Here is a 25,852-nt window from a genome sequence, read left to right as displayed (position 1 = left end):
TTTCTTTGACTGCAGAATATATATAATGGGTGGGTTTTATTCATCTGTATTTAGACAGCAACAATGCAGATGTCTGCATCTGTTCCGGTCATCTAGACTCACTTTCTGCCAACAGAGAAAAAAAACACTTTTAGGTCATGAGTCCTCTCACCCTAATTTAGCTGTCTAAAACAGGCCAGATGAATTGCGCTCTAGAAGTGCCCATTTCTTTTCACTGACTATAAAAAGAGTCCAGATAACCGGACCATATGCAGATAATTTCTGCAAGACAGATGAATCGCAAGCAACTTGTATCTGATACATAACTAGTGCAGTTTATATTTCTCAGCAAACCTACCCTGCACTGTATATTGTGCAGAGAGGCCTTGGAGCTGCCCTTTCTGTAATGCTCTACAGTTGAACATGGATACTGATGTTCTAAGGGGATCTTTCCACCAACTATTCAAAGAGCTAAAGCATGAGGGTCTATTCATGCTAGAGCATGCCTTGCTTTGTATCTTGTCTAGTGGTCCACGACACCATTCTTCATAGTAGTGGAATTACAAGTTGGCTTTTTAAATTATTAAATACTAATTATTATGTTAATAATAAAGAACAACAAAAGGGATATTAAACATCATAAGTACTACACAATAGAGCCAGAGAATTTGGGCTCTGCTTACATTTATTCACCAGGAATGTCATAGCAGTTCAATGTGTGAGCAAGATGAAGGGGTGCTTATGCCATACAGATAGAACTCCATATTCTGTGACTTTATAAAGTGTTATTTGTAATCACTTGATCTCATCAGCAAAATATAACCCACGAATGTGAGCATGCTAGAATAACATTAGAGATGTCCAAATTATGTCAAGTGAATGAAGAACCACTCTTTATTGTTCACACAAAATTATTCCTCTGGTAAAGTTTCAATATGAGGACTACAAAACCAAGAAAGGGAAGACACACATCCACATTTTTCACTTCCAGCTTCTCTTAAGCCCTGCAGCACAAAAACCAGAAACATAAAAAGAACTGGTGACATCTGAGATCTTGGATCACTGCCAGAGTGCCTGGAGAAGGACTATAGCTCTGAAACTTTTGGGCTATAGTAGACATGCAGTTTAAACATGCTAAATGTGGTCTGGTGACAACTCTTATATCTCTTAAGCTATGTAAGCACTTAACAGAAGCCCTGTACACTGGATAGCAAAATTCTTTGAATGAGCTAATCAGCAAAAAGAATGGGGTGAAGCATTTTCAAGTAATGGAAGAAGGAGCAGACAGAGATTCATCAGTGTTCAGCAAACAAATGTTACTTTAACTCTCCAATAAAAAGTCAAGTGTCAGATCAGTAAGTTCAAGAATCAGTTTTTAAAACATCATGTTTTACCCTGATCCTCCATTTTAGTGTACCTTATCACTATCCTGGTGTCTCGGTGGGTTTATCAGAGGGTGAGACATGTTAAGACTTTGGCATTGAAAATGTGGTGAGACTTTGTATTTGCTCTCAGAAAAAAATATGCAAAAAATGTTGTACATGTGTTTTCTGTATATAACGAGAATTTGCACCCATGTGTACTTAAGTTGCAGCATTGAGCATTCATACTGACAATGAACAGCTTGTGCTTGTCTATGTCTGTTACCACCTCAAAGCTCCTAGGAACCAGCACAATAGCTCTTCAGAAACAGGCAAAAAATGGGGACACCAGTTTGGAACATTAACAACAAGCAACAGTGGGAAAAACGCTGGATGTACAAGATTCTTTTTGTAAACTGCATATTGATTATGTTCCAAGCAAGTAAAAAGGAGCAGGAGAAGTAGCAAATAAAAAGAAGAAGGAAGAGCATGAGAGAAAAGGAAGAAATCTAAGATCAATCTAAAAAGCAAGCTAGAAAGATCAATAAAGAAATAGGACAGGAGAAGGAAGGTAATAAGGAAGTGAGAGAAAAGGCAGACGCTGTTACTAGCCATTGTAATCTGGGCAAGCTACAACTAGCCATCATTTCAAATAACAACAACAGCTACTGCTGAATGCTGGACTACCTGCATTTGCTATTGGTTCAGCCAAACCAAAATTGTCTCTGTTGTTTTTCAGATGAGGATTGAAAGCTTGGAAAAATAAAATTCACATCTTGCCTTATTTTCTGTCTACTGTGTCCTATTAGCTAGACACTTCTGAAGGAACAGAACCAACAAACTGAAATACTAGACACAGGTGTATGGGAGACCCAAAGGTTGTCTGAATCCAGGCCTCACAGAGCAGGATAAATCTCCCAACTATCAAGTTGGCACATTCTGCCTGGACCATCCTTCTCCTCCTCTCAGGTTTAGACTGATTTTTTTTTACACATGCACACATGTATGCACAGAAGCACATATCAAATTGCTCTACAGAACTACACTGAAGTGAGCAAAAACTACAGAGGAGTAAAAGCGAAGCAGTCTGAAGACTGTGAAGATTCATGATTTTCTGATCATAGTTATTTTGTCCATGGGTTATTTGCCCACAAAGGAACTCTTCTTAGATCCGTACTGAAATCTAGTTCACTTATTCCAGAGCACTGCTTGTATGGATAATGCACATACACAGAGCAAGTACTCTTCACTCGGGCGCTCCTGTTCTTGGGTGCACGCGCCCTGGCTGCACGCAAGCCTCAGAACGGCGTGGGCACTCTGCCCCCAGTGCTCTGCTTTCCCTTCAGGAAAATCAGCACACAGAAGTAAGCACGTTGCTCTAATATAGATCACATCCAGTGGACATAGCCATGGTGGACAACTAATAGAAATCACTGTTTTTCCAGATGTCAGCTGCAAAACGGTGTTTATGAAATGAACTGTTTAAAGCATATATATATATATATATAGTATACATGTGTACACACACATATAAAAGCATACAGTATTGACCCTGCTGAAATGCTTTTACTTTGCAGAAATGCAAGCCGGGAAAATTAAGTCTGAAAAGCTTTTTTTGACATCAACAAACTGAACTGCCAGTGTGTTCCTACAGAAAAGGAGGTACCCCATAACCCTAAGTTATATCAACCTGTTTGCTGTTTGGATAAAAAGATGTAGTTTTGTTGATCTAGAATGTCTGTCACAAGAACTGTTAGAATTTTTTAAATTAGTAATCAATTAAGTGCGATGTCAAGGTGTTCTGCCACCAAGTATTTTAGATGTGTTTAAGAAGAGAAGATAGGTATAAGAGTAAGCCATGATGAAACTGTGAGCTCGAAGGTCTTATTAATATAGAAATGACATCAGTTGTGCAATCAGTAAAAATTAATATCCTAATATTGTAAGATTGGTTAAGAAAGGAAAATATAAAGTAGATGATACAAAATGATATTAAAGCCTCTTTGAAACCTTCCTAAAATGAAATCTTTTCCAATGCTGATCTTCTTTTACCTTGTCAAGGTGGTTATGAATATGAAAGGGGCAACAAAATGCTACCAAGGCCTTACTCTCTGAAAATACCTTGAATGTAGCATATCAACTCTAAAGCATATCAAAAGCATATCAAGTTTGCTTCTTAATTTATGCTGAAGTAAACCTGTGACTCTTTGCTACAGTTTTAATGTCAAATCTAAAAAAAAAAAAGTGGGCTAACTGGGCTCTTTCTCATCTCAGTCTAATCTTAGAGTCTATAATAACCACCATCTTACCAAAATTTAATGTTGTTTAAACTGTATGTCACACTTCTTCACCCACCATCAAAGTAGTTTTAGGGTATAACATGACAGCTGTTTACCAGTGCATAGTAACTTAGGAAAGTAAGGACAGGCAATTTTGCGCAATTCAGTCAAAAAAAGGAAAATTCTAAGTATACTAACAACCATAACAGAATTTTCCACACTGCAGAAAAGCCAAGAAATAGCATTTTTACTCTTAGAAAAGTACTAAGGGATTTTAAATGTGCTAAAATACTTCTAATTAAAGCTTCAGGTAAATTGCAGCCACGCTGGCCATGTCCAAATGCCTTCAGGAGCAGTACTCATTCAGTCTGGGCTCGGTGGAAAGGGCAGACATACCGACAGACCATGCAGCAAGCCAAGGGCGGAGGCTTGCAAACTGAAGGCAATGCAGGCTGTCATCCACATGGTACCATGCCATGGAAAGAGACAGACTATCTTAGCCCTGAAAACAGTCCAGCACTGTAGTGTGGCATGTCACCCAAGCTAAACATCTCTGCTCCACTGCACTGCCACAGTCACAGAGCTGGCACAGTCTAGGCTGAGGGTCCCTGCATTACTGCTCGTCGTATCTTGCAGACACATTTACTGCATGGACAGGGTACACCAGCATCACCTTTGGCAACACCTACCGTTCCCACGCTGCCTCCAATGCAGTGACCAGGAACAATGTGGTTTAATTTACGAGCAGCAACTTTGAACAGCTTAAGATGTTCTGACTGTAAGTCTGCATTGACAAAAAGCCTTTAAGCAGGAAGATCAATTTGGATCAACGGACGTTATCATGGAGCAATTTTCACTTCCTATTATGTAGGTAGGCATTATTTTCTCAGGATAGGAGAAAATGCAGAAATCTGTCACTCCTTTAACTTTTGTGGTTACTTTTTTAGAAGTTTGCAACAGACCTGGTAACAAAACCCACTGAAGTCAACAAAATTTTGCTGTTTACCCGAATAGACTTTTGACCAGTGCCATATTTACTCTGGAGAATTTACCTCACCAAACTATTATACTCTTCTCCAAAGCTGCACAGTGCTGGAAAAAGAACCTCTATATTAACAAGAGAGCCAAACCCTACTGAAACAAATATGCAAGCATCGATGGGCTCAGTTAAATAATCATGTAGTTCCAAACAGTCTTCACTCTAAATCTGGCTCTGACATTGACTTAATGTATTACCTGTCATTTCCCCATTTCTAAAAGAGGAATAGCGCTTACTCATGGCTCTCATAGGGAAAATTAATGTTTTCAAGGCACTTTAAAAATTAAAATAGCTATATATTTTTGCCAAGCTACCCAGCTGGATTGTGGGCACACTGATTGAGAACATTTTTGTCGCTGTGGTCTGTGCATATATTCTCAGTTTCAGTTTTGTTTCATTGGTTGCTTAATAAAATGTGTGGCCCATACCAATGTAATCTATGCAATACATATATTTGCATAGGGAAAATATGTTGCTTTATTTCAGGCTCCCAAAGGTGGCTGCTTACAGAAAAGAGCAGACTCTAGGAATATAAATATTGGCTGCATTCTTTTTCTCTTTTCATCCAAAGCCTAGCAGAGAGAGAAGCTAGTCTGCAAGCTCATCCACTGAAGCCTAAAGGGGCTCATTCAGTACAGCTGAGTATCTGATAAACAGATCGTCTAGCTCTGATTATAGACTGCTGGTATTACTGTTGGATGGACACGATACCAACTTGTCTAAACCCAAGCCAAACTTATTTCTACTGAATGGCTACAGATGCCGTCCTTGTACAGAAGCTGTATTCCGGAGTTGAAAAGCACTCTGGCTATTGAATTTCGTGAGACAGTGCAGCTGCAGCAGCAGTACTATGTGACACAGTTATGCAATTCATAACACATATGCAACTTATAAGGAGATAAAACCGTGTCTGATATGACAACAGGACATGCAGTCAACCAATATTTATAGCTATGATTTTCTAATACACACATACACTATTCTGTACAGTGTTTGCCTGTTGACTGTAACTCTCAAAGTACTGTGCAAAGGATATTGAGGAAAACATCACAAACTTAAAACACAGTCACCCAAATTAAAGTGTACATACATGGTACTACAGCCTGTGAGCGATTCTTCTGGATATTTTCCTCCCGCTGTGCAATGGTGGTGGCATTGGGTTCAGCCTGATAAGCACAAAGAGCTTCCCACTCTTTCTCCAGACGATTCTTATTTTTCAGATGATCTTCCATGTAGGACTGGAATTAAAAGGATACCATATTAAGCATTGACTCAATGCTCAGACTCAAAACTCAGACTCAAAGTGAAGCTGAAAGGATATGTATCGGGATAGAAAGCAGAGATGGGAAGAACTAATGTGTAATTCAGGGCTTCTATAAATAAGTACTTGCTCAGAACTTGTTTCCAGCTTCCCAAACTGTCAAAAACTCAGATACTTTTATCCTAAAGAGAGGGAAGAATGAAAATCAGAGCATGGGGATTCTGAGCCTTGGGGACAAAACACACCCAATCTTATTGTTAAATGATTGATTTAAGTGAGTTTATTTTAAGCTCATTTTTGTCATATAAATTAAGAGCTCTAACATGTAAAGGTGCTAGCTTCACTAAGAAGTAATGCTTGAAACCCCCAGCCACAGAGCTTCAGGAGCAAGCTATTTCTTCTTGAGTATCTAGAAAACAGAAGCACAAATGTCCTTTTCATCAGGTGATGAAAAGAAGCAAAAGTCCATTGGTACGAACTACTCATCAATACAACAAAAGCTCAAGTCTGACCGAAGGCTTTTAAAGCTGAAGTTCAAATGCATATACAAGTTATAAGAAACCTGAATCATCAACAATACAGCTAATGACAAGAATTAAAAACTTGCTAAGTGAATAATATTTTACTGATACAAAAAAACCAAAACAGGCCTTCTTCCACTGTTTGGGAGATCAATGGGGTGAGGGAAGAGGAAAAAAATTCCCCAAAGGATTTGGGGACTAGTTCTTTGCACTTTTTTGGAGACGGGGAAAAGGGTAAGTTCTCTCACTCTATCTTGCTTCTTCTCCATCCAAACACAACGGAGGGCAGGGAAGCTGAGGAAGGGATGCTGAGGAGCGCAGAAGCGTGTTCATCTTTCAGCCATCTGTAGGGCGGTTCAGAGCAGTGGAGGGGGTAGCCAGGTTCAAAGGGGCCAACCACTGCTTCTCTTTCCTTTGGCTGCTTCCTCCCTTTACAGGCGGGTGGTTATCACAGCTGATTTAAGGTTTGCAATGGGTCTGGCCATACAGATTTTTCAGATCAGGAAAAATGTTCTCCGCTTGTGCATGTTTATTGGTGCAGCAGTCACGTCTTCGGGATGCAGGGCAGGAGGGGGAAAGGTGTCAAATCACTCCTGGACACCTTGCCAGTCTTGCCCAAGTTTCCTTTTGGCCTGCGTGATCAGACTGTAACAGGCTATCTCTTGGCGGGCAGATGACTTCTAAAATTAAAAGTTTTAATTTCTCTGGTTTAAGATGAAGTGTCACAGCTCTACTACTGGGTCATTAAGAACTCATATCACACAGGGACTGGCACAGAGAGGGTCCTGAACTGAGAAGATGCTGTTAATTAGTTAATTTAATCGTCAGTGCGAGGAATGATGGACCGTCAGAGTATATTGGTGCAGGTCTTAAGTTTCTGCAGCTCTCATAAGGGTGGGGGTTCACTACAGCACTGAATAAGGCATCTGGTTCCAAGGGCTGCCAAAAGAGAAACAAACCCCTACTCCATCATCTCACGGCCCTGAAAACTGTAGCAAGTACGTGAGGGGGAGAGAGTGGAAAGGAGGAAGGGTGGGGAAAAAGAGAAATCTTCCCCTAACTTTAACATTAAAATTCAGAAAGTTATCACCTGGTACTTAAGTCTATTTGTACAATAAAATTACCTTTCAGAGTGTGTCCTTTCCTACCAGACTCAGCAAGAGAATAATCTCACATTACACAGAGTTAATATTTGTAAAATAAATGGCATACTGCCTTTACAAGGTAGATTGAAAAAAGGACAAACCAGTTAGGGGACAAGCTCAGGGTCTGGGAGGAAGTGGAGAGCAGGGCTGCAGACCCAGGGTGCCCTTGGCCCAAGCATCAAAGCAGTTTTTAGTTAAAACTCCTCAGCCAAAGCTGTTCCTTTTGAAGCGCTCACTAGTACAGTTAATTCTCTAGCAATACTTGTCTAGAAAATAACTCCTGGAAAGGATTCACTGAGAAGTATAAAAGGCAGTTTAATTTCTTGGAAAACCTTTTACATAGACAATCTCCATTACATCAAATTGTTCCTCTCAAACATATTTTAAACAAGAAAGGGCTATCATGCCCTATCAGCAGGTTTCTTAGAAGGTGTCAAAAGCTTTAAGCCTGCCTTCTGCCAAATGTAAGCTCTGCTAAAACTGTCACTTCATCACGCTTCCCACTGAACGAGCGAAGCCGGATACTGTTTTCTCTTGCAGATTGAACATTTTTTGAGTTAAGCAAGAGCCTCTGACACATAGCTTTGTTTTGTGCAAGGTTCGTCGTGTGTCTGCATCTTTACCCGAGATTTGTAAATCAAATCTGCTATGGAAAAGCAATTCAAGAAGTGGCGTTTCCAGGGGGAAAAAAAAAATCTGAATGTTTCTTTAAGGACACTGAAATATATTGGATTAGAAGAAAGGTTTCTAAGGGACGTAAAAAATAGTGGTGGCCTAGATGCAATCCAAACACCTACTGCGTGATTGCTTAAGTTCCAAAATAAAGGAAAAAGCATCAGGCAGGGCCCTGATCTGGCTGAGGGGGAGCTGGGAGAGCTGCGGAGCCTGCACGGCCCCGCTGTGTGCTAGGGGAGCGGGTCAGCTAAAGCACGCTCAGCCCTTAACCTACAACTTAATGGATGGAAACTGTCCTCTGCTTGTCTGCTTGCCGCTGCCAACTGGCCGTTGCTATCGGGGAAGGGAGGGAGGCTAAAGAGCCCTCTCTCTCCTCCTAGCAAATCTGCGCCTGGGCATGTATGTTGAACATAATCAAAAAAAGATAATCCCTCCTAAGTAGAGAACAGTTGGTGTATACAGAATTTTTATGAGGAAAAGGGGGAAAAAATAGTGAAACCTTGCAAAACTACTGAGCCAAGATTCCCAGCTTCAGAAAAGCTGTTTAGCATGTGACAGCCAGAGATCAGGCAGCCAAGGACCAACCTGCAGCGTCTTCCCATTTGAAGCCACGGTTATATAATCTGATTCATTTTGGCCTTCCCATCACCAACATACCATAGACTTCAAGGACATCTTTGCAGATACATGGGTCTGCCAGCACCAATTCTCTCCAAAACACCGTGAGGTCCATGAAGCTGTACAAAAAGCTCCATAAACACCTGATTCCTAAAGCTGGGCTGTAAGCAGCAAGGAGCTTCCTGGCTGGCTCCAGCTTGTCTATTTGATGATCTCAAGCACTGTATCTTAAAATTAAAATTTTGCATTTTCTTTTTAAATTGCTAAACATGATGTAGGTAAAGTGTTCTGACTGCATACAAATTTTTAAATAACTCATCTTTCTTTTTAGAAAGGAAGTCTTTTAACTTTTACCTTATTTTTTTCAGGGAATATTGAATGTATGTACAAATGAATGTACAAATGAATACACTGAAATCTCAGCTTTGACCAGACAACCACTTTTCCTGCAGTGTCCATACCTCAGGCACATGGATCAGATTCACAGGACACTTCCTGACAGAACCTGAGGAGGTGTTTGGCTATTTGCACGGACCTGTGGAAAGCTCTGTTCAGCATGAACATCTGTTTTACACACATGTTTAAACAGCTACTGAGAAAGATGCTTCCTTGAAAACATTCAGAAGTCAAAAAATTTCTTCACAGTTAAGCAATCTTTCATTTACAGTCCTTCAGAGCCCCTACTCTCACACCCACTTTGCTAAACAAGAGCTTAGTGATTTTGAAATACTCCCATGGGAGCAGCTGGACGTACATTAAATTGAGTGGAACTTCTGATATTTTAGAGATGGTATGTCTACTGACACCCACTCCTTAATTAGGATGTTTCCATGAGACATTCTGCTGCACTTGCCTGGAACAAAAGAAATTCACTACCAGCACGTCAAACACAAGTGACTTTTACTGTCCCACAGCAGCAGGACAGATAAATAGAGGTTGTCACCAGTATTACTGTAATGCTCCTCAAAGCTGCTGCAGAAGATAGAGGTCTGGTCCCACCAAGGTGTCCACAGCTAGATCTGCCCTCAGCAGAGAGCCTGTAATCCTGAGCACATGCTACTGCTTAGACAAACACTGCCCGCCAGGCCAGATCTCCCTATGTACCCTGACTTTCATTAAATCTTCATTTTCCTCAGCAGAGCCTCACTTACAAGAACAGCTGGTAGCCGTTTATACTTTCTCTTGTATGCACAGATGAGATAGTCTTGCTACCAAATGTTTTAAGGGGAAAAGGAGTATGCAAAGTCACCCTCTCTCCTATCAGTGTACGTGGAGAGGGGGATGTGTTTTAAAATCTATTATTTTCTCAGTAAAGATTCACATGTAAATCCTGTGAGGCATGCCAGTTCTACAGCAAAAGAGGAGCTTTCAGCCAGGGGATGAAAAACTGGCCCAGGGACAATGAATCTCTGGCCAAGAGAAGTGGTACCAACAGCAAATATAAAGGCAGATTCAGCCTGGATTTGGTAACGATTCGTGAAAGCTCAGCTGATGTTGTAATTTGATGCCAAACTACTTGTTTTTCTTTACTCAAGGAGTGGCATCCAGTGCGCATTCTTTGGATAAATTAAAGTTGACAAATATCAAAATTAAATTTTAATTGTCTGGCCAATCTCCAAATACCTTCTTCAGAGATACTATGAATTGCATCTGCCAAGATATTTGTTTTAAAAACACCTGTTTTATTAGCTGATGGTCAGCTATTACAAAAAGCAATTATTTTTGACAACGCACTTCCAATATGGTGCTTGATTAGACACTCTTTTCATGGCTGCGGATGTCTCTTTCAATAAAAAGACGGGCAACTCTTACACTGACAGATCTTGACAAGTTTAATCTAATCTCAAATGTCAGCTTAAGAAGCGGATGGGACATGATCTTAATCCTTGTGAGCAGTGACCACTCAAATCTACACCTTGCACCTAACAACCTGAGAGCCATTGCTTTCCAGCAGCTGCTGCTTTTTCCGAAGGTGCAGCAAGGAAATCGAAACAAGAACCTGATGTAGCAGAGGCTGCTGCTGCTGCTCTCTGCCACCCTGCTCCGGAGGGGAGCAGGAACATGGGTGAGCACAGCATTGATGCCAGGTACCTAATTTTCTATTTCTCCAACAAAGAAAATTAGGTCCAGCTCACAAACTCCAGTTGCCCCCTAAACTCGATGGTCTTCATGCTCGGTCTCTGCTCCTTCTGCTGCATCTGCTCTGGTCACTACTGAAAAAGGGTGCTGCCCAAAACAGAGTGAAGGTGGGAGAAGTTTTGTGTGCCCTCTTGGCATTAAACTTCCAGAAGAAATCAGTTCCTCCAATGCACACATCCTTAGCAAACCTCTGCCAGTCTTTCCTGTTTTCACCTGGATCTCCAGAACTGCACAGCACTTTCTGCAGCCTCCAGAGAGACAAAAAGCCAAACCTGCATTGCCGCACTGAGACGGTGAGAACAGAGAGGACTCTCCATGGCTGAGCACAAGAGCTAGATGCTGCCATGGTGCCATCATTTGATGCTTCAGAAGCAATTTGGATAGTAAAGAATTGGCCTTAGGCATTATATAGCAACTGCAGTTGTGCGCTAAATACTAAAAGACAGTTCTTGAAACGACTCATTTGTTTTATTATTCTCTCCAACTGACTTAGGGAAATTTTGGGTTTTTTTGTTTTGTTTTGTTCCTTGTAGGAGGACACCCTAGCATTATTGTTGCTTAAACCTCTTCATCTACTTCAATATTTATCTCATTGACTATATGTAAGAGGAATTCTTTTCTGTGTAAATCCAGTTTACTTGCAAGATAGTACATGTTTCTACCCGTCCTTTTTCTGGTTTAATGTCTGATCACTAGTGGCTTCACAGTGATCGGATACTCACACTTTACACACACAGAGCTGGAAGAGACCCATTTCCAGGCCTTCAAATAATAGCTTGTTTCCTGTACCTCACTAACCAACTTTGCTAGTCTACTTTTATGTGCTCTATATCTAAAGTGGAGGCCAAACCACAGTTCATTCAGATTGTTATCAGACAGCTCTCTGTGACAAACCACTTATAAACTCTATTTCTCATAGTTTTTCTTCTTTGTGTTCAGGTAAAACTCTTTATTCTCCTAAATGACTTAATTCCTGGCAAATACGTGCTGGTAAGTTTATTCATTACCAACGAGTCAAGTTCCTGTTTAATCTTTCTTTCACAAATTGATCTCTGGTTTTCTGATAATTTCTGTTGTTCACTTCTGTTCCAGATTTTAGCTATTCCTTGGGATTCCTTCTGTTCTGATCTGTACATTGTACTCCTGGAAACACCCAAATGTTTTAAATAGGGTATATTAGTCATTGTCTGAACCCAATGAGATGGCTTTTGCATAGGGAAGGCAATATCACTTTTCTCTTGCAAACTTAATTCGCTACCCGTTGTCCTCAATCCATTTCTTTCAGCCCTACTCTGCTCACACAGAATATTGCTCCTCTATAAAAATTTCCTCTTGAACAGGTTTCACTGTCCTCACTGTGTGGATCCATGAGTTAATAGCTCCATTCAAACCACAGACCGCTCTTCTGGTGACTCTTCTCTTTAAAGCTGATTTTATTTGTTGCACACGTTTTAAGTCTAAGGTTTTCAAGCTTTTGGATTACTCCTCTGTCATCACCTCTATGCAGCACCTTCCAGTGTGATACCACTCGTAAAAGTCATTGTCACTTCCATCTCCTTCCAGATCATTATTTAAAAACTTAAATATAACTGCATCTAACACCAGTTCCTGTACTGCTCTACCAGACACTCCCATATACAGACTTTGATTGTTGCTCTTTCTGTATCATCCTTCAGCCACATTTCAACTGACATAATTGTATTCTAAAAAATTGACATTAATTTTTCAATTAACAATTCATAAGACAGTTTCAAGGCTTTATTAAAACTTGGATATATAACTTCTGTTGTTTTCACTTCATCTACTGTTTTTGTAATTTTAGTTAAATAAAAGCAATCAAGTTTGTCCAGGCAAGACTTATTCTTTATAAAATTATGCATATTCTTACTCATTGTGCAGTTATCCAATGGAAAGGATGGAGGAGATTAGCAAACGCACAAAGGAAAGATTCCAGTCCTCTCTATCCTCTTGAATGAGAGCCTCACACTTATCTCCCTTTTATGCCTTTGAAAATCTCTCCCTAGATAATCAGCAATTTCTTTTTAATATGTGTTCCATTATTTTCTAGGGCTGGAGTCTGGATTCATGGAACAGTAATAGCAAGGATCATTTCTCCTGCTTCCTTCTCCCCACTCCCCTTTTAAAAATTATGATTACTTTATTCTTCTATTTTGCTGCATCATCACTTGTCCAGTACTATTCAAATAAAGCTCTCTGAGGCATAAGTGTCACTATGAGAATCCTGGAAGATTCATATTCAGACCACATAGACCTATCTTCGTATTTTCTAACCGTTCCCTATATAGTCTAACACAGTTTCACTGTGGTACTAACGTTATTTGGGGCTCTTACTTGGTTACAGAGGGTCAAGGCTTTCACCTTGAGCACAGACCAAGGGCTGTGAACTCATCACATGTGTCTCCATGAAGAAACCAGTCAGTGGTGCTCCATGTAGTATAACACGCAGGAGCAGAGCCTAACTGTGTCCATAGCTTTCCTACCTTTCTTACCTAAGAAAGCAGACTTTAAATAAAGACGATCCGATCAACTAATGCACTGAGAAAGCCCTAGCTTCCCCCAACAGTTGTAATTCTGTCAAGGCACCACAGATGTTCATGATGCTCTGCTCTGCCCAAACTGCAATCACTCAGAGCCCATAGCAGTTACCAAGACCAGCTTCGTGACAGAGATTTCACTCTGCAAATGTTGTTAAAAGCACTAGCTTTATTTACACCAAGGCAAATAATACAAGTTTTCAATGTTAACTGCAGGGAAGCGTGATTTTATTGGGCTTGTTATGTTTAGCTGCAGAAAAATGTATCAAATAAAATCAAAATTCTGTTGTGGCAACTCATTTTCTGTATCTCACAGAATTTACATCTGGAGGAAATCTCAGTAACTTAACACCTAGCTATAAAGTCTCACAGACTTTCACTACCTGGGGAGAATGTTCTGCATCCAGCAGTCCTGATGAGGGCACCACTTCTGACTTCACTGGAGCCAGGATTTCATCATCCCATTAATCACTCGTTTCACGCTGGATGCTCCTTTTTCTTTTTTTATCTTGTCCCATGCCATCCCAGATCTCCTGATCTTATCAGATAGAACTGTCTAAGGTAATCCCAAATGAGAAAACTCTAGGAATCAAAAAGATGGGGTTTTGTATATTGTGTTTATAAAATATGCTGAGAAATCATTTTTCCTCCTTGGTGTTCAGAGCTATATTACCACGATAATGTGTTTCGATCTAATTTTTCTCATATTTCTCAATATCTGATTACAATAGTGAAAAGGGTAGGTTTTGAAGCCTTTTAAATTAAGCATTGAAAAGTACTGTAAAGCTTTACTAGAGCTGGCTTAAAACACTACTAATATCATACATAATATGGTAGATGATGATGGAAAAAAAAATGGAAGGGATAATTCTCTGATGAAGCGACTACTCAACCTGGCTGAGAATAATTTCACTAGATTGTTTCAAATAGGTTGCATTATTAGGAAATAACCATCAGTTTCTGTGGTGATGCCAGGCAACAATAAAAAATTACTTTTGGTAGTTTCAGTTTTATATTTTCAGATGTAAAGATTACTGTCAATGATAAAGCATGTAGGCAGAGAGCACATTCCTGCCTTAAGTATGCCATCTAAAATAATTTACAAGGATTGCCCTTGAGTTTCTAGAGAAATATCATAGCAGTGCATGACAGTAGGCACCAAACGAGACTACAGTGCAACTTTTACAAGAATGCTTGTAATTCACAAGGACATTAAATGGCAACCTATGTTCTGTTTACCTAAATTAATATACCCTGGATGGAGCATGTATCACTGCTTCCCCCTCTCTTAATGCTCTGATAATAGAGTTTTGTAACTTGTAAAAGGATTACTTCAATCCAATCAGCAGGTGCTGGGATCACTGTGTGTCAGACAAACACTTGCTAATCCCTTTTCGTACAGCTCCCAGCTGCCAAAGGTGCTCACTGAAATCCCAGTGAAAGGGCTGGATACAACCTGGTGTGGACTGACGCAGGTCTTCAGCTCTGCTGGAACTCTTGGAAGACACAGGTTACGCTAAACACTGTTAGAGTTCTGAATGACAGAGGCAGGTATGTTTTTAAAGAAAAGGTAGCTAAGAAATTAAATATTAAAAAATAGAATACTTAATTATGAAATATTTACTCCACGTGGCTATCTATCTCCAAATATAGCAGAAGGTAAGGAAATTCACTCTACAAAGAATCCATTCTCAAGGGTTATCAGCTACTTAATGGTGTCTTCTAGGTCTTAAAATACAACCACCCCCATCTCCTCCTCCTCACCCCCTTTCTTGAAATCTAATTTATGCCTATGAAGTTTCACCACTGCAATTACTTTGCTTTAAATAAACCTCAACAAAAAGGAGAAGATGATTACCATAAAAGGAATATAATTTTGCTCCCTTACGAGCTTTGTATTTCTATAGCTCCTTCTATCCAACTGTCGGAAAGTACTTTTGCAGGGGAGGCAAGTATTATTGCTGTTTCACAGATGGGAAAATGAAAGGGCAGAAACACTAAAGTGAATTCCCCAGTGCCAAAGACTACACTCCCAGTGTAGTTAGTTAGCAGAGAAACTCAGAACTCCCAGTCATCTTGACCACTGCTTTTTTCCTTTTCCCATGATCATGTCTACAAAAAGGGCTAAAGGTCATGCAACCGTTATGAATACCTATGTGATAACATTTTGGCATTAGAATTTGGAATTAGAATAGGTTTTTGTTTGGGGGGGTTGTTTTCTGTTTTATAGTACAGGGTTTATGTGGTTGATGAGTACAGGAATTTAATTTAAGTAGACGTTAGATTTTGTTTCTACAAGATACCTGAATAATAAAGATGTGAAAGATGAATTAGCCAAAACGAGTTTCCAGTCTTTCTATACTTCTGACAGTAGATTTTGTGATAAGGATCTGTAACTAATAAATAGCCTTTTAATAAAGGAAGAATTTTATTTTCAAAAATTGAGGAGCTAGACCTCTTAGCCAAATATTGCTATTTCACAGCATATGATATATTGTGACTGTGATGTGCATACTTAATAACAAAAAAACCCCAAACCAGAAGAACAAACTTTACATTCTGAACAACTCTGCACTGTAGGAACTGACGCCAAGGATGGATGACGTTAAATTCTTCAACTGAATCACTTTCAGAAGAGCTTTTGGTAGCTTTGTTAAAAAGCAAATTCACAGACTACACAAATGAATCAAGATGAGCAGATTTCACTGTTCAAAAATAGTAATCAAATAAGTCCTTCAACTCTTTATGATAATTATTGATATTCTGTTGTACTTGATATTGTTATTCTGTATTCATAGGTATTGCCATTTTCTTCTTACACATTAAATCTTCTTTTTTCAGATGATCCCTTCCTCTCATTTAATTTTCTTCTAACAGTTTGAACCTCATAACATAAACCAAGACATACTTGTGATTCATTTATATGCCTGCTAATGATGTTGTATGTCTGAAATGAAAACTTTAAAAAAATACTACTATACACTAATTACCAAACTGAAAACACAAAACCTAATTCCCTGCCTTCTCCTTCTCCAAGCCTCGCTAACACAATCAAGCATCTAAATTTGGGTTCCCGGTTGGATACCCTATTTGCAAATTTAGATTTTAATGAATTAAAGTCTGTGTTTCTTTTCAGAACACTAGTACAGTCATCTTCATCTACTATATATAAAAATTACTGAGAGATAAATACAGAGTTCTGAAAATGTCATGTTTAAAAATAATCCTCTGTTCAAGCGTGGTCAAGTTCTATAAAGATAATGAGACTAGGAAAACCCAGGCAGCCATGACCAAGTACATCAAAGTGATAAGACACATTGATGTGGTTTATAGATAGTGGGCCATATTATGCCCCTACTAGACAGTGGCCATCTTGAGCGTAGAAAAGGAAAAAATACCACTTCTACAGATATAGCAATCCTGTTAGAGCACAGGAATAAGCACATACAGAGGAGAATAAAAGTGATTTTTTTTTTCCAGTAGCAAATCATGACTCATAAAGGAAGGAAATCCCTGCTTTTAAGAGTTTTCTTTTTACAAAGTATCAAAATGAGTAATGAGTTTGTGTACGTACACATGCACATAGGTGTGTGTGAAAATTGAGAATCTGCGGTATGAAATCTATGAAGTCTTGCCATCCACGCTATATGCACAGCCTATCTGCAGAATACACATAAGCACAAGTGAACATATGGTCACCTGTGAGAAAAAGCAGGGAAGGAACAGACTGGATAACCAGCTGGTTCCCTAGAAAACTCACATAAGAGCCAGAGCCACGAAACATCAAATTCTGTAAACATCTTCAATGGTCAAATCTTAGCAGTCAAGATCATTTTTGAACGATGTCCCAGATCTAGGAAGATCCATGGTAAACCAATGTTTGCACATTGCCTTCTTATATCTTAAGAACTGAAGTCTCAGCCATTCCCTGGCCAACAACTCAGACTCTCCTCTTGTGGCATTATGGAAAGTTCCTAAATGCAAAGAAGCAACCCAACTAGGTCAACTGTCAGTGAAGACAACAAGTGGTGGAAAAGCTCCCTTTCCACAGAAGAAGTACTTCTAGGACTTCATGGAAATGACTGTGTGAGAACACATACCCAGCTTCAGCCCTCTCTCTTCCGTGTCATGCTTACAGCAGCTGCAGGACCAACATGTAGTAGGAGAGTCAACTATGCTGGGCATGAGAAAGATGTTGCTGGCATCAGCTCAGCTTCCAAACCTACAGAAAGTGTCCCATTTTTGTCTAGGTTACCTTCTATCTATGTTCCAAGGGATTTTCAAGAGGCTGGCCTAGCTCAGTGATTCTTATAGCATATGTCATGAAAACATTCAAAAGGGATTGTGAAGTGATGGTAGAAAAGTTTTAGAAGTACATAAGCTTAAGACATCCTACCCACTCCTTAGACTGTCTGGCTTACATGGAGGCATATGAGCCAGTCAGGGGTCACGCTTTAAAGAAGTTTGAGGAACACTGATCTAGTCCACAGGTGAAAATGTTTGAAGGTACAGATGGCATAATAAGAGCAAGGGAAATAAAATGTGAAAGAGGATAGAAAAAGTAGCCAAGAACAGATCGTAGAGGCCAAGAAAGAAGTGAAATGACAAAAGATGACACTGTATTGCAGATGGAAAGTCAGAAAAAACAAAAACCAAAACACATCAAATAAAGAAAATGGTATGCAAAAAAGAGAATTTTGGTCATAACTGGTAACTATTCACATTTTCTTGCACACTATTTCTTTTTCTTAGAGTATTTCTCTTCATGCTCTGTGTCAAGGAGAAAACAATGAGAGAGTAACAGCAGTAGTTTTGGGTAGACAGTACAAGTACTGCTTACTGCTAAATAGATGGAAAAGCAAAATAAAGAAGCAAAAATTCTGTGTGTGTGTGTGTGTGTGTGTGTGTGAGAGATGGCTGGGGACCTGGCAGATTGGGAATATATTCCTCAAGAAAAGTAAGTGTTACCAGTTCAGAAGACACCTCCAAAAGAGTATACGGCATCCTTCTCCACGACAGAGGTAACTAACAAAAGACCGAGCATCGTCTGCTTGTTTTTCACAAGTTTTTCCAGTATGTATTTAAATATCTTACAGCCAACTCTCCAAATATGTAATAGTTTGCTCTTAGATAATGAGGCCAAAATTAATCTCTCAGAATCACATCTGGGAACCCCAGGTGCAGAATTCTCCTATACTTTCATGTTATACTTTCATGTCCTTAAAAAAAGACTAATGAGGGATAAAATCGGGCAAAAATATTACCCCTCTACGTGATCCCTTGCGTATTAAAGCCAATATGATTAGTTGTAAGAGCAGAGCACTGGGACACAGGAGAATGGGGGTCCACTCCCAGCTCTACTTCTGACCTTAAGGTTATGCTTGGTCAAGACATCTCATCTACGCCTGAGTTTCCTGGACTAAAAAGACAGGATAATGATACTGACCTTTAGAAAAACCTTTGAATCTACTGATCAAAATGCCATGTAAGAGTAGGCTTATTATTATTTTTGTTACTGAAGTTAGTTGAAAGACTTCCAGTGACTTTAATCAAAATTTCCTGCATTAGGCCCTAGAATCCTACGTGAAGGACAAAGTTTCCCTAAATTCAGTTGTTAGGAAACACATACAAATCAAGGGCCTGTGCATATCCTCAGATACTGCAGTTTCCTTTACTCCACTAGAAGTTTTAATGACACAAAAATAATTTCTGGACTACCAGAAGACATAATGTATTAGACTCTGGTTGGTACAGCACATCCCAGACTGTGGCTCACAGGCCACTGAGCTCTCTGTATCTGGTCTGTGAAATACTATCAAGCAGTAAAACATATAAAGCTTTCAGTCAAACTGGTCCAGAGCAAGCAAAGACACCAACATGCGAAAGGAGGCAATGAGCAAACAAGAACGAGGTACTTTTCTCAGACAGGCATCCTGCATTCCCACTTGAATTCCTACTGGAACTACACCAGCCTACTAAACTGGTACTGCACCTTTCTTTTACTACTGTGGTCCACCTGGTTTATTATGATTTTTACAGATTAAGAAGAACCCTGGATGTCCTTGACCTAAAATGCAATTACAATGCATACAAAACATGGTCTTACAATGACAGTGCTTCTTTAGGTATTGTTATTCTGTGCTGTTTAACAACTGCTGTGTTTAAATTAACAATTGTTTGACTCTGTCTGATGAATGAAGCAAATATACAGTTTATGGCACTTGCTGCTACTGTATCACTGTGTGCAAGACTGTTGCAAATGAACTTTTATAGGACTTGACATATAAGGTTACTTCTGTAACCTTCAATTTTCTGAGCAAACCTAATGCAGATCCTGCAAGTTCACCTATGGGTAAAGCTTACGGAAATCTCATGGTAGATCAGGCACATGGGAATTTGATAGCATCTTTATACAAAGCCATCTACTCGCACAAATAGTGCCTTATTCAAAACATTTTAAAGGATCCCTGACTATTTTGCCTGTAAGATTTAATTTGTCACTGGCAAAGGCATGTACTATCATCTCCTACATTAGCTTTTTTCTATAATGGGACACAGGCAAATTAATAGCGTTCTTCTACATATATCTCCTGTAGTACTTATGTGGCTGAGACTACTGCAAATTAGATTTTGTAAATTATTACTGCTTTGCTTTTCACCATTTATGTCATTACATATTTGCAATTTCCTCATCTTAAGCAATGAAAACAGCCTTGTCAGCTTCATTTGTACACTCCTGTAAGAGATGAAAATTGCAAATACTGCAAGGAAGTGTTTTAAATTTTAAATGTCAACTAGTTTTCACTAAAATTTAAAAGACATGTATATTATATATCCACTCACAAATATTTATCTAAACATATATGAAGATATGATTGTTGTATATGATATATGTACACAAGCATACATGTTTGTGTAAAGCACCCACCACTGAACACTCGGCTTAAGGTACATGACACTAATAAAAATATATGAAAACTGAAAATATACCACCATTTAAATGAGTAAGAAGGCCTGTCTAAACATGAAGTAACGTTGTTGCCAAACTTAATTACAGGCTTTTTATGTGTCACATAAAAATATCACCAAGATCTAGGGCCCAATTCTGCCATAGCTCACACCTGCTAATCAGTGGTGTGCAGATACAGCCGGAGGCGTAATTTCCCTTCTCAGATTTTGCGCTGTAGATTTTTTCCATTGTTATCTCAGTAGACATCTTTACTTTGGTAAGATGGATATTGTACTGCCTTGCTGCTACACATTCCAGGAAGATGCACACAGCAAGCAGCTCTGCATCAGCTCACACATGAACAGCCTCAGCTCCCATAAAATATTCATTCATTTAAAAAATATTTGCACCCTGCTGTCAAACTTAGACAAATTCATACTGAGCTTCAGAAAATAGCTGTTTTAATGGTAAATGATGTTCCAGAAACCTCTTTCAGGCTAAACACTCTCGTCAAAATTATTTTAATAAGAAAGATTAACAATTTCAACATTAGCTGCTAATCCCCTTTCATTTGAAACTGTGCTGATAAAATTCTTTGCTTGTCATTCAAATAGTAAGTAATAATTATAGATTTGGGGCCTCCATCTCTTGCTTCATTAATAGTAAATTGCATGGAAGTCTGAAGCATAAAGTCAGCTTTGATACATCTCAAAATGCAATTTCCATAGCTTTCCTTAGCTATGTACAATTAATTACAGAGTTAATAAGGGGAATATGTTAATGAAAGGGAAATTATTCACTCAGACCACCTGGCCTTATCAAATTTCTTTAATATGTTTCCTTCTTTCTGTGAATTTGCATGACAGCAAGAACACAACTGATGGCATGCATTACTAGTCTTTTAGCATTTTTATTTGCACCCAGCTAGACTCCACTTAAATAAGAGAAGAATGTAAGAGCTAGTCAGTGCTAAATAACTGGCTGTTTATATGTTTTATTTTTTCAAGTTCAGTACCTTTTAAATATTGAAATAAAAATGCTCAAACACCTTTATAATGACTGGATGGTCTTCAATGCTCAGAGCATAAACATAATGCACCTAATAAGGAGACATTCTGTCATTTTTTGTTTGTTTTAAGGAATGTGTTGCACGTGCAAATATTTAATCAAATCTGTACAAGAAATGTATTTTAATTCACTACAGTGTGACAGCTACTGAAGCTTAGTTGCAATGTACATTATAGTTGTTGGACGTTCATGGGTTATTCTAGCTAGCACAACCAGGTCAGAAGGAGGCAAGCCTTCACATAATTCATCTTAAAAATAAAGCAGTTGTGATACATAGTCAGAGAACTATTTTTAAAGACGTGTCAAATCCAGAAACCAACCATCTTCAACAGGCATTAATGGATTTACTACTAACCACACTAAAGACCTGGCCACCAGCCATCATAGTCACTCCAAAAAGAAAAGGCCACAGAATAATTCCTGGTGCAATAGCAGGTCATGCTTGATGGAGGTGATGCTTACGAGCAGTTTGTCACCCTCCCTTCTGTTCGCAGTTTGAGGAAGTGGTACAGCAAGCAGCCAGAAACCAGAGGCAACTCTTAATTCTGCCCAGCTATGAGCAGATTTTTTGGCCAGGTGGACAATCTGAACAAGCACCAGTACACACGGTTAGGACAAGAGGATGAAGGACACACGACAACATGGAGGGAGAGCTTACAACCAGAAAAAAAGAAAAGATATTGCTCTAGTCTGGAACAAAAGAAGAGTTAAATTAAGGAGAGAAGTTCATAGCAAAAATATGCATTGTATGAAGACTAAGGCGAGTGGAATATTTGAGGGTAGTAGCCTTTCAATTTATCTGTTTTTTGCCTCAAAAGTAACTAGTCCTCCTTTACAGGATAGCAAACACTATGTCATCCATAAGTGTACTCTAAAGCTTCACAAATTATTTTAATGTTTATCTCCTTACTTAGAAATGTTGCTATAGCTGCATTGTAGTGCAAATGCAAAATTTGAGCTCCATCACAGGAGCATTTTACCAAATACTATGGAAACTGAGATACCTTACTCACAAAACACTGCCAAACTGAGGCCTTATCCTAGAGTTTCATGAAACAAAGTAAAAAATTTTTTATGTTGCCCTGAAGATGAGCATAAGCAGACTTTGGTGAATCAATGCAGGGATCAAGGTCTCTCCATCGCCAGCAGCATATCACCTAGAGCACTTCCAAGTATTTCTGCTGGCATGACCCACATCTAGAGAAGGAGCTCTCCGAAACATCACTGGAGTCTTTCCGGGTATCTTAAACTGCAATTGGCATAATTAGTGCAGTAACACAGTGCCAGTATAATGTGCCTTTGTAAGTACCACGAAGCAAACTGCAGTTTCATCCTGAACTGCTACATGTTTTCAAAGCTCTGAACTTGTAGCCACATTTATCGCTTATTATTTTTAATCTCAGAGGTGCACTGTGTCTTGCAGCCTGCATGATCCATTTCTTTATCCCACAGCAAGTCGAAATTCAACTCCTTCCCATCTCTGAATCAACCCTATGAGCATCTCAGCTACCAGGTCTACCAGCTCAGAAATATGCTGGAACATGCGTTATCATCTCAGGCCTCCTGCCCGAGAAGTCCCTCTGAACCATCTCCTTTCTGATGCCCTTCTCCTTCTAAAGAGCCATTTCCACGTGTTAGATCCCAAATATGATTAACAAGCCACATCTGCTACCATGAGTTATTGACAGCTTACTATATGTTGTTAGCATGTGTAATACAACAAATATACACAAGAGCACTTCATTACATAGGATACAATTTGGAGCCAAAAGAAAAGGCCAGGAGCCTCCTGGACAAGTGTTCATCTCTGGCTTCTGCCACTAATTAGGCTTTTAGAAGCAGCTGAGGACTCAGTAAAACCCCTCGTTTTCAAAATAAAGTAACAAAAAGCAGATCTTTTTCATGAAATGACCTCATATCATATCTTTTGCTGCTTGCTGCAACTGGTACTGACCTTGCCTTGACTTTACTTGGACCTTCACTAGAAATGGAGAAAAGCTGGGAGAAACAGACACAAAGTTTCAGATAGCCACCAAATTTTAAACCAGTTTTTATTTCAGCTATGGTAATGAGCCTTTCTGTTTACTCTGCACACATATTTGCACAAGCTAGGTGTGTGTCAAAAATTTCTGTTAATGCAACACTTTTAAAATTCATGTTCTAGAATATGAATGGAAATGTTTTCTGCATAATTCTACTAAAAGCCATTTCTTATTATGGAACAGAAAGATATCAGGTGGCCAAAGTGTTCAGTCAAAGCAGCTTGAATAAAATTGAAATAAGCACCTCACAATCAAGCAGCAGACCAAGATGTAGTCACAGAAAGTTGGCAGGTTATTTCTAATCATGAATACATTTGGGGAAAACAACCAACAGGGAAGAATTTAGGGAAAAAAAATACAATTCTGAAATTAATTTCATACCGTATTCAAGAGAAATGTTTTTCTTGGTTTAACACTGACTCTGTAATTGTTATTTCCTAAGGCCCATTCAACAAGATTAATGGACAAAAATGAGGCAACCAAACACGAAACAGAAATAAAACTGGAAGAACCAAAGGGTAACCACCTGTGCATGAGTATTTTTTCCGGGTTTTATTGAAGAAACCTATATAGCACATACATCCATTTATTAGAGCTACAGCTAGCAGCTAGTACAGCTAATAGAACAGTTTTTGTGTTCACAGAGACTTTTTGCACTTGCCAGCTATTCTTTGTTCCTAAATCTCAAGTTCTGGCTTTAAACAATGAAGGAAAACATTTCAAAATAATTTAAACATTTGGGGAGAAAAAAAATAAAATGAAGGGATAAATGCCATTTTATCAGTAGCAAATCTTTCAGGAGGCAACCAACTCTGCTTGTCCCTAAAAATATGACAACTCAGACAGGAAGAGAAGGGAAAAGATTTTCCCACGCACAGTATTTATGTCTTTTTTGGATATTACCTATCTTGTCTGCTGCATTAAATCACTGTTTTAACGCTGTGTGCACAACAGCCTTTACCCATTTGACTTCTCTAGTCTCAATGTTCTTGATAAAACAGCCTTTAGGGCCAAAACCTTTTTCTGGCTTGCATTTTGTGGGACTGCTAAAACTAGTTATACTGGCATAGCTGAAAGATAAGTTGGGATTTGGATCCACTCAGCCCATGTGTAAGGAGTTTATGCTTTTAACTAAACTTTGCCACTGACTTTTCTCCCTTGACATGTGAAGGAGGATTTGATGGTTGTTTTTATTTTTCAGTTGTAAGCTTTTTTAAACAGAGTATTTACAGTCTCTGAATTCATACAGGACTAAAAAGAAATTTGTGGTGGTAGAAGGAAAGAAAGAATGAATAGGAAAAAAAAGACCCAAATAATTAAACACATGAAAATTGTAACAAAGATTTCCCTATGTGGAAAGTCCTTGGTTTTGCAGGCATGTTGCCAAGGACAAGGGGATCAAGCAGGCTTACGCTTTCTACATTGTGAAGCCTGAGATTTCACTCTCTAGTTCATTTGCTCCCACTGGTTCATTCAGCATAGTTACAAAACTTCCTACTCCTTTCCGAAAAGTATTGTATGCACAGATTATCACAGACTATTATTATTATTTCCAATACACACACTAGTTTCATACCCTCAGGGAGAAGACTACTCAGACTCCCAGCTTAACTACAGAAAAGGATCTTCTTGAAATTCACGCTCTTTCTGAAATTCTAATTTATGTATAACGCTTAAAATCGTGCATGTCTATCTTTGCAAGGAAAAAAAACCCAAAACACAGAAAATCAATTCTACTTCTGCAAATCCCATCTCATATATGGTATTCAGATAACAACCTCAAAACGTTACCGTCAAAAGCATACACTCCTTTCTCACAGTACAGTTCTTCATTTGAAAATTCAAGATTATAATTATCTTAACCCAACAAGTATGGAAATATATCAAGCAGTTGTGAAATCCAATCTAACTTACATGCTGACTTGAGTTTGAGCACCAAAAAAAGCCCTTTCTTCATCTAGGTTGCTCCCATTGTCAATGGGATGGTGCAGGCACAACAGAAAGCCTCCTAAGAGAAATCCTATGTCTGCCTAATTATCAGGAGACCTTCACAGCCGCCCACTTTCTTCACTGACTAGAAGGGGAATTATGGACATACTTCAGAAATGCCACTTCATTAAGTGCCTAAAATGTAGACAGATATAAACTAGGAGCCAAAGTCAGGTACACTAACTCTCTCCTAGACACCTTCAAAACTCCCCGATTCTCTTGCTGGACTATA

The 25,852-nt window shown here is 39.0% G+C and overlaps 1 protein-coding gene across 1 annotated transcript in view; it reads right to left on the bottom strand.

The window, feature by feature from the left end:
• The window catches only part of PTPRN2 (protein tyrosine phosphatase receptor type N2), a 586,186-nt gene that overhangs the window by 56,779 nt on the left and 503,555 nt on the right, over nt 1-25,852 (bottom strand). The window contains exon 16 of the mRNA XM_067292199.1: nt 5,749-5,896. Within this exon, the coding sequence (XP_067148300.1) occupies nt 5,749-5,896 (148 nt within the window). The remainder of the gene's footprint in view (nt 1-5,748; nt 5,897-25,852) is intronic.

This window comes from Apteryx mantelli, chromosome 2 (assembly GCF_036417845.1).
Source record: "Apteryx mantelli isolate bAptMan1 chromosome 2, bAptMan1.hap1, whole genome shotgun sequence".
Taxonomy (NCBI): domain Eukaryota; kingdom Metazoa; phylum Chordata; class Aves; order Apterygiformes; family Apterygidae; genus Apteryx; species Apteryx mantelli.
The sequence above is the reverse complement of the archived record's forward strand: the minus strand, read 5'-3'. Positions and strand labels throughout refer to the sequence as shown.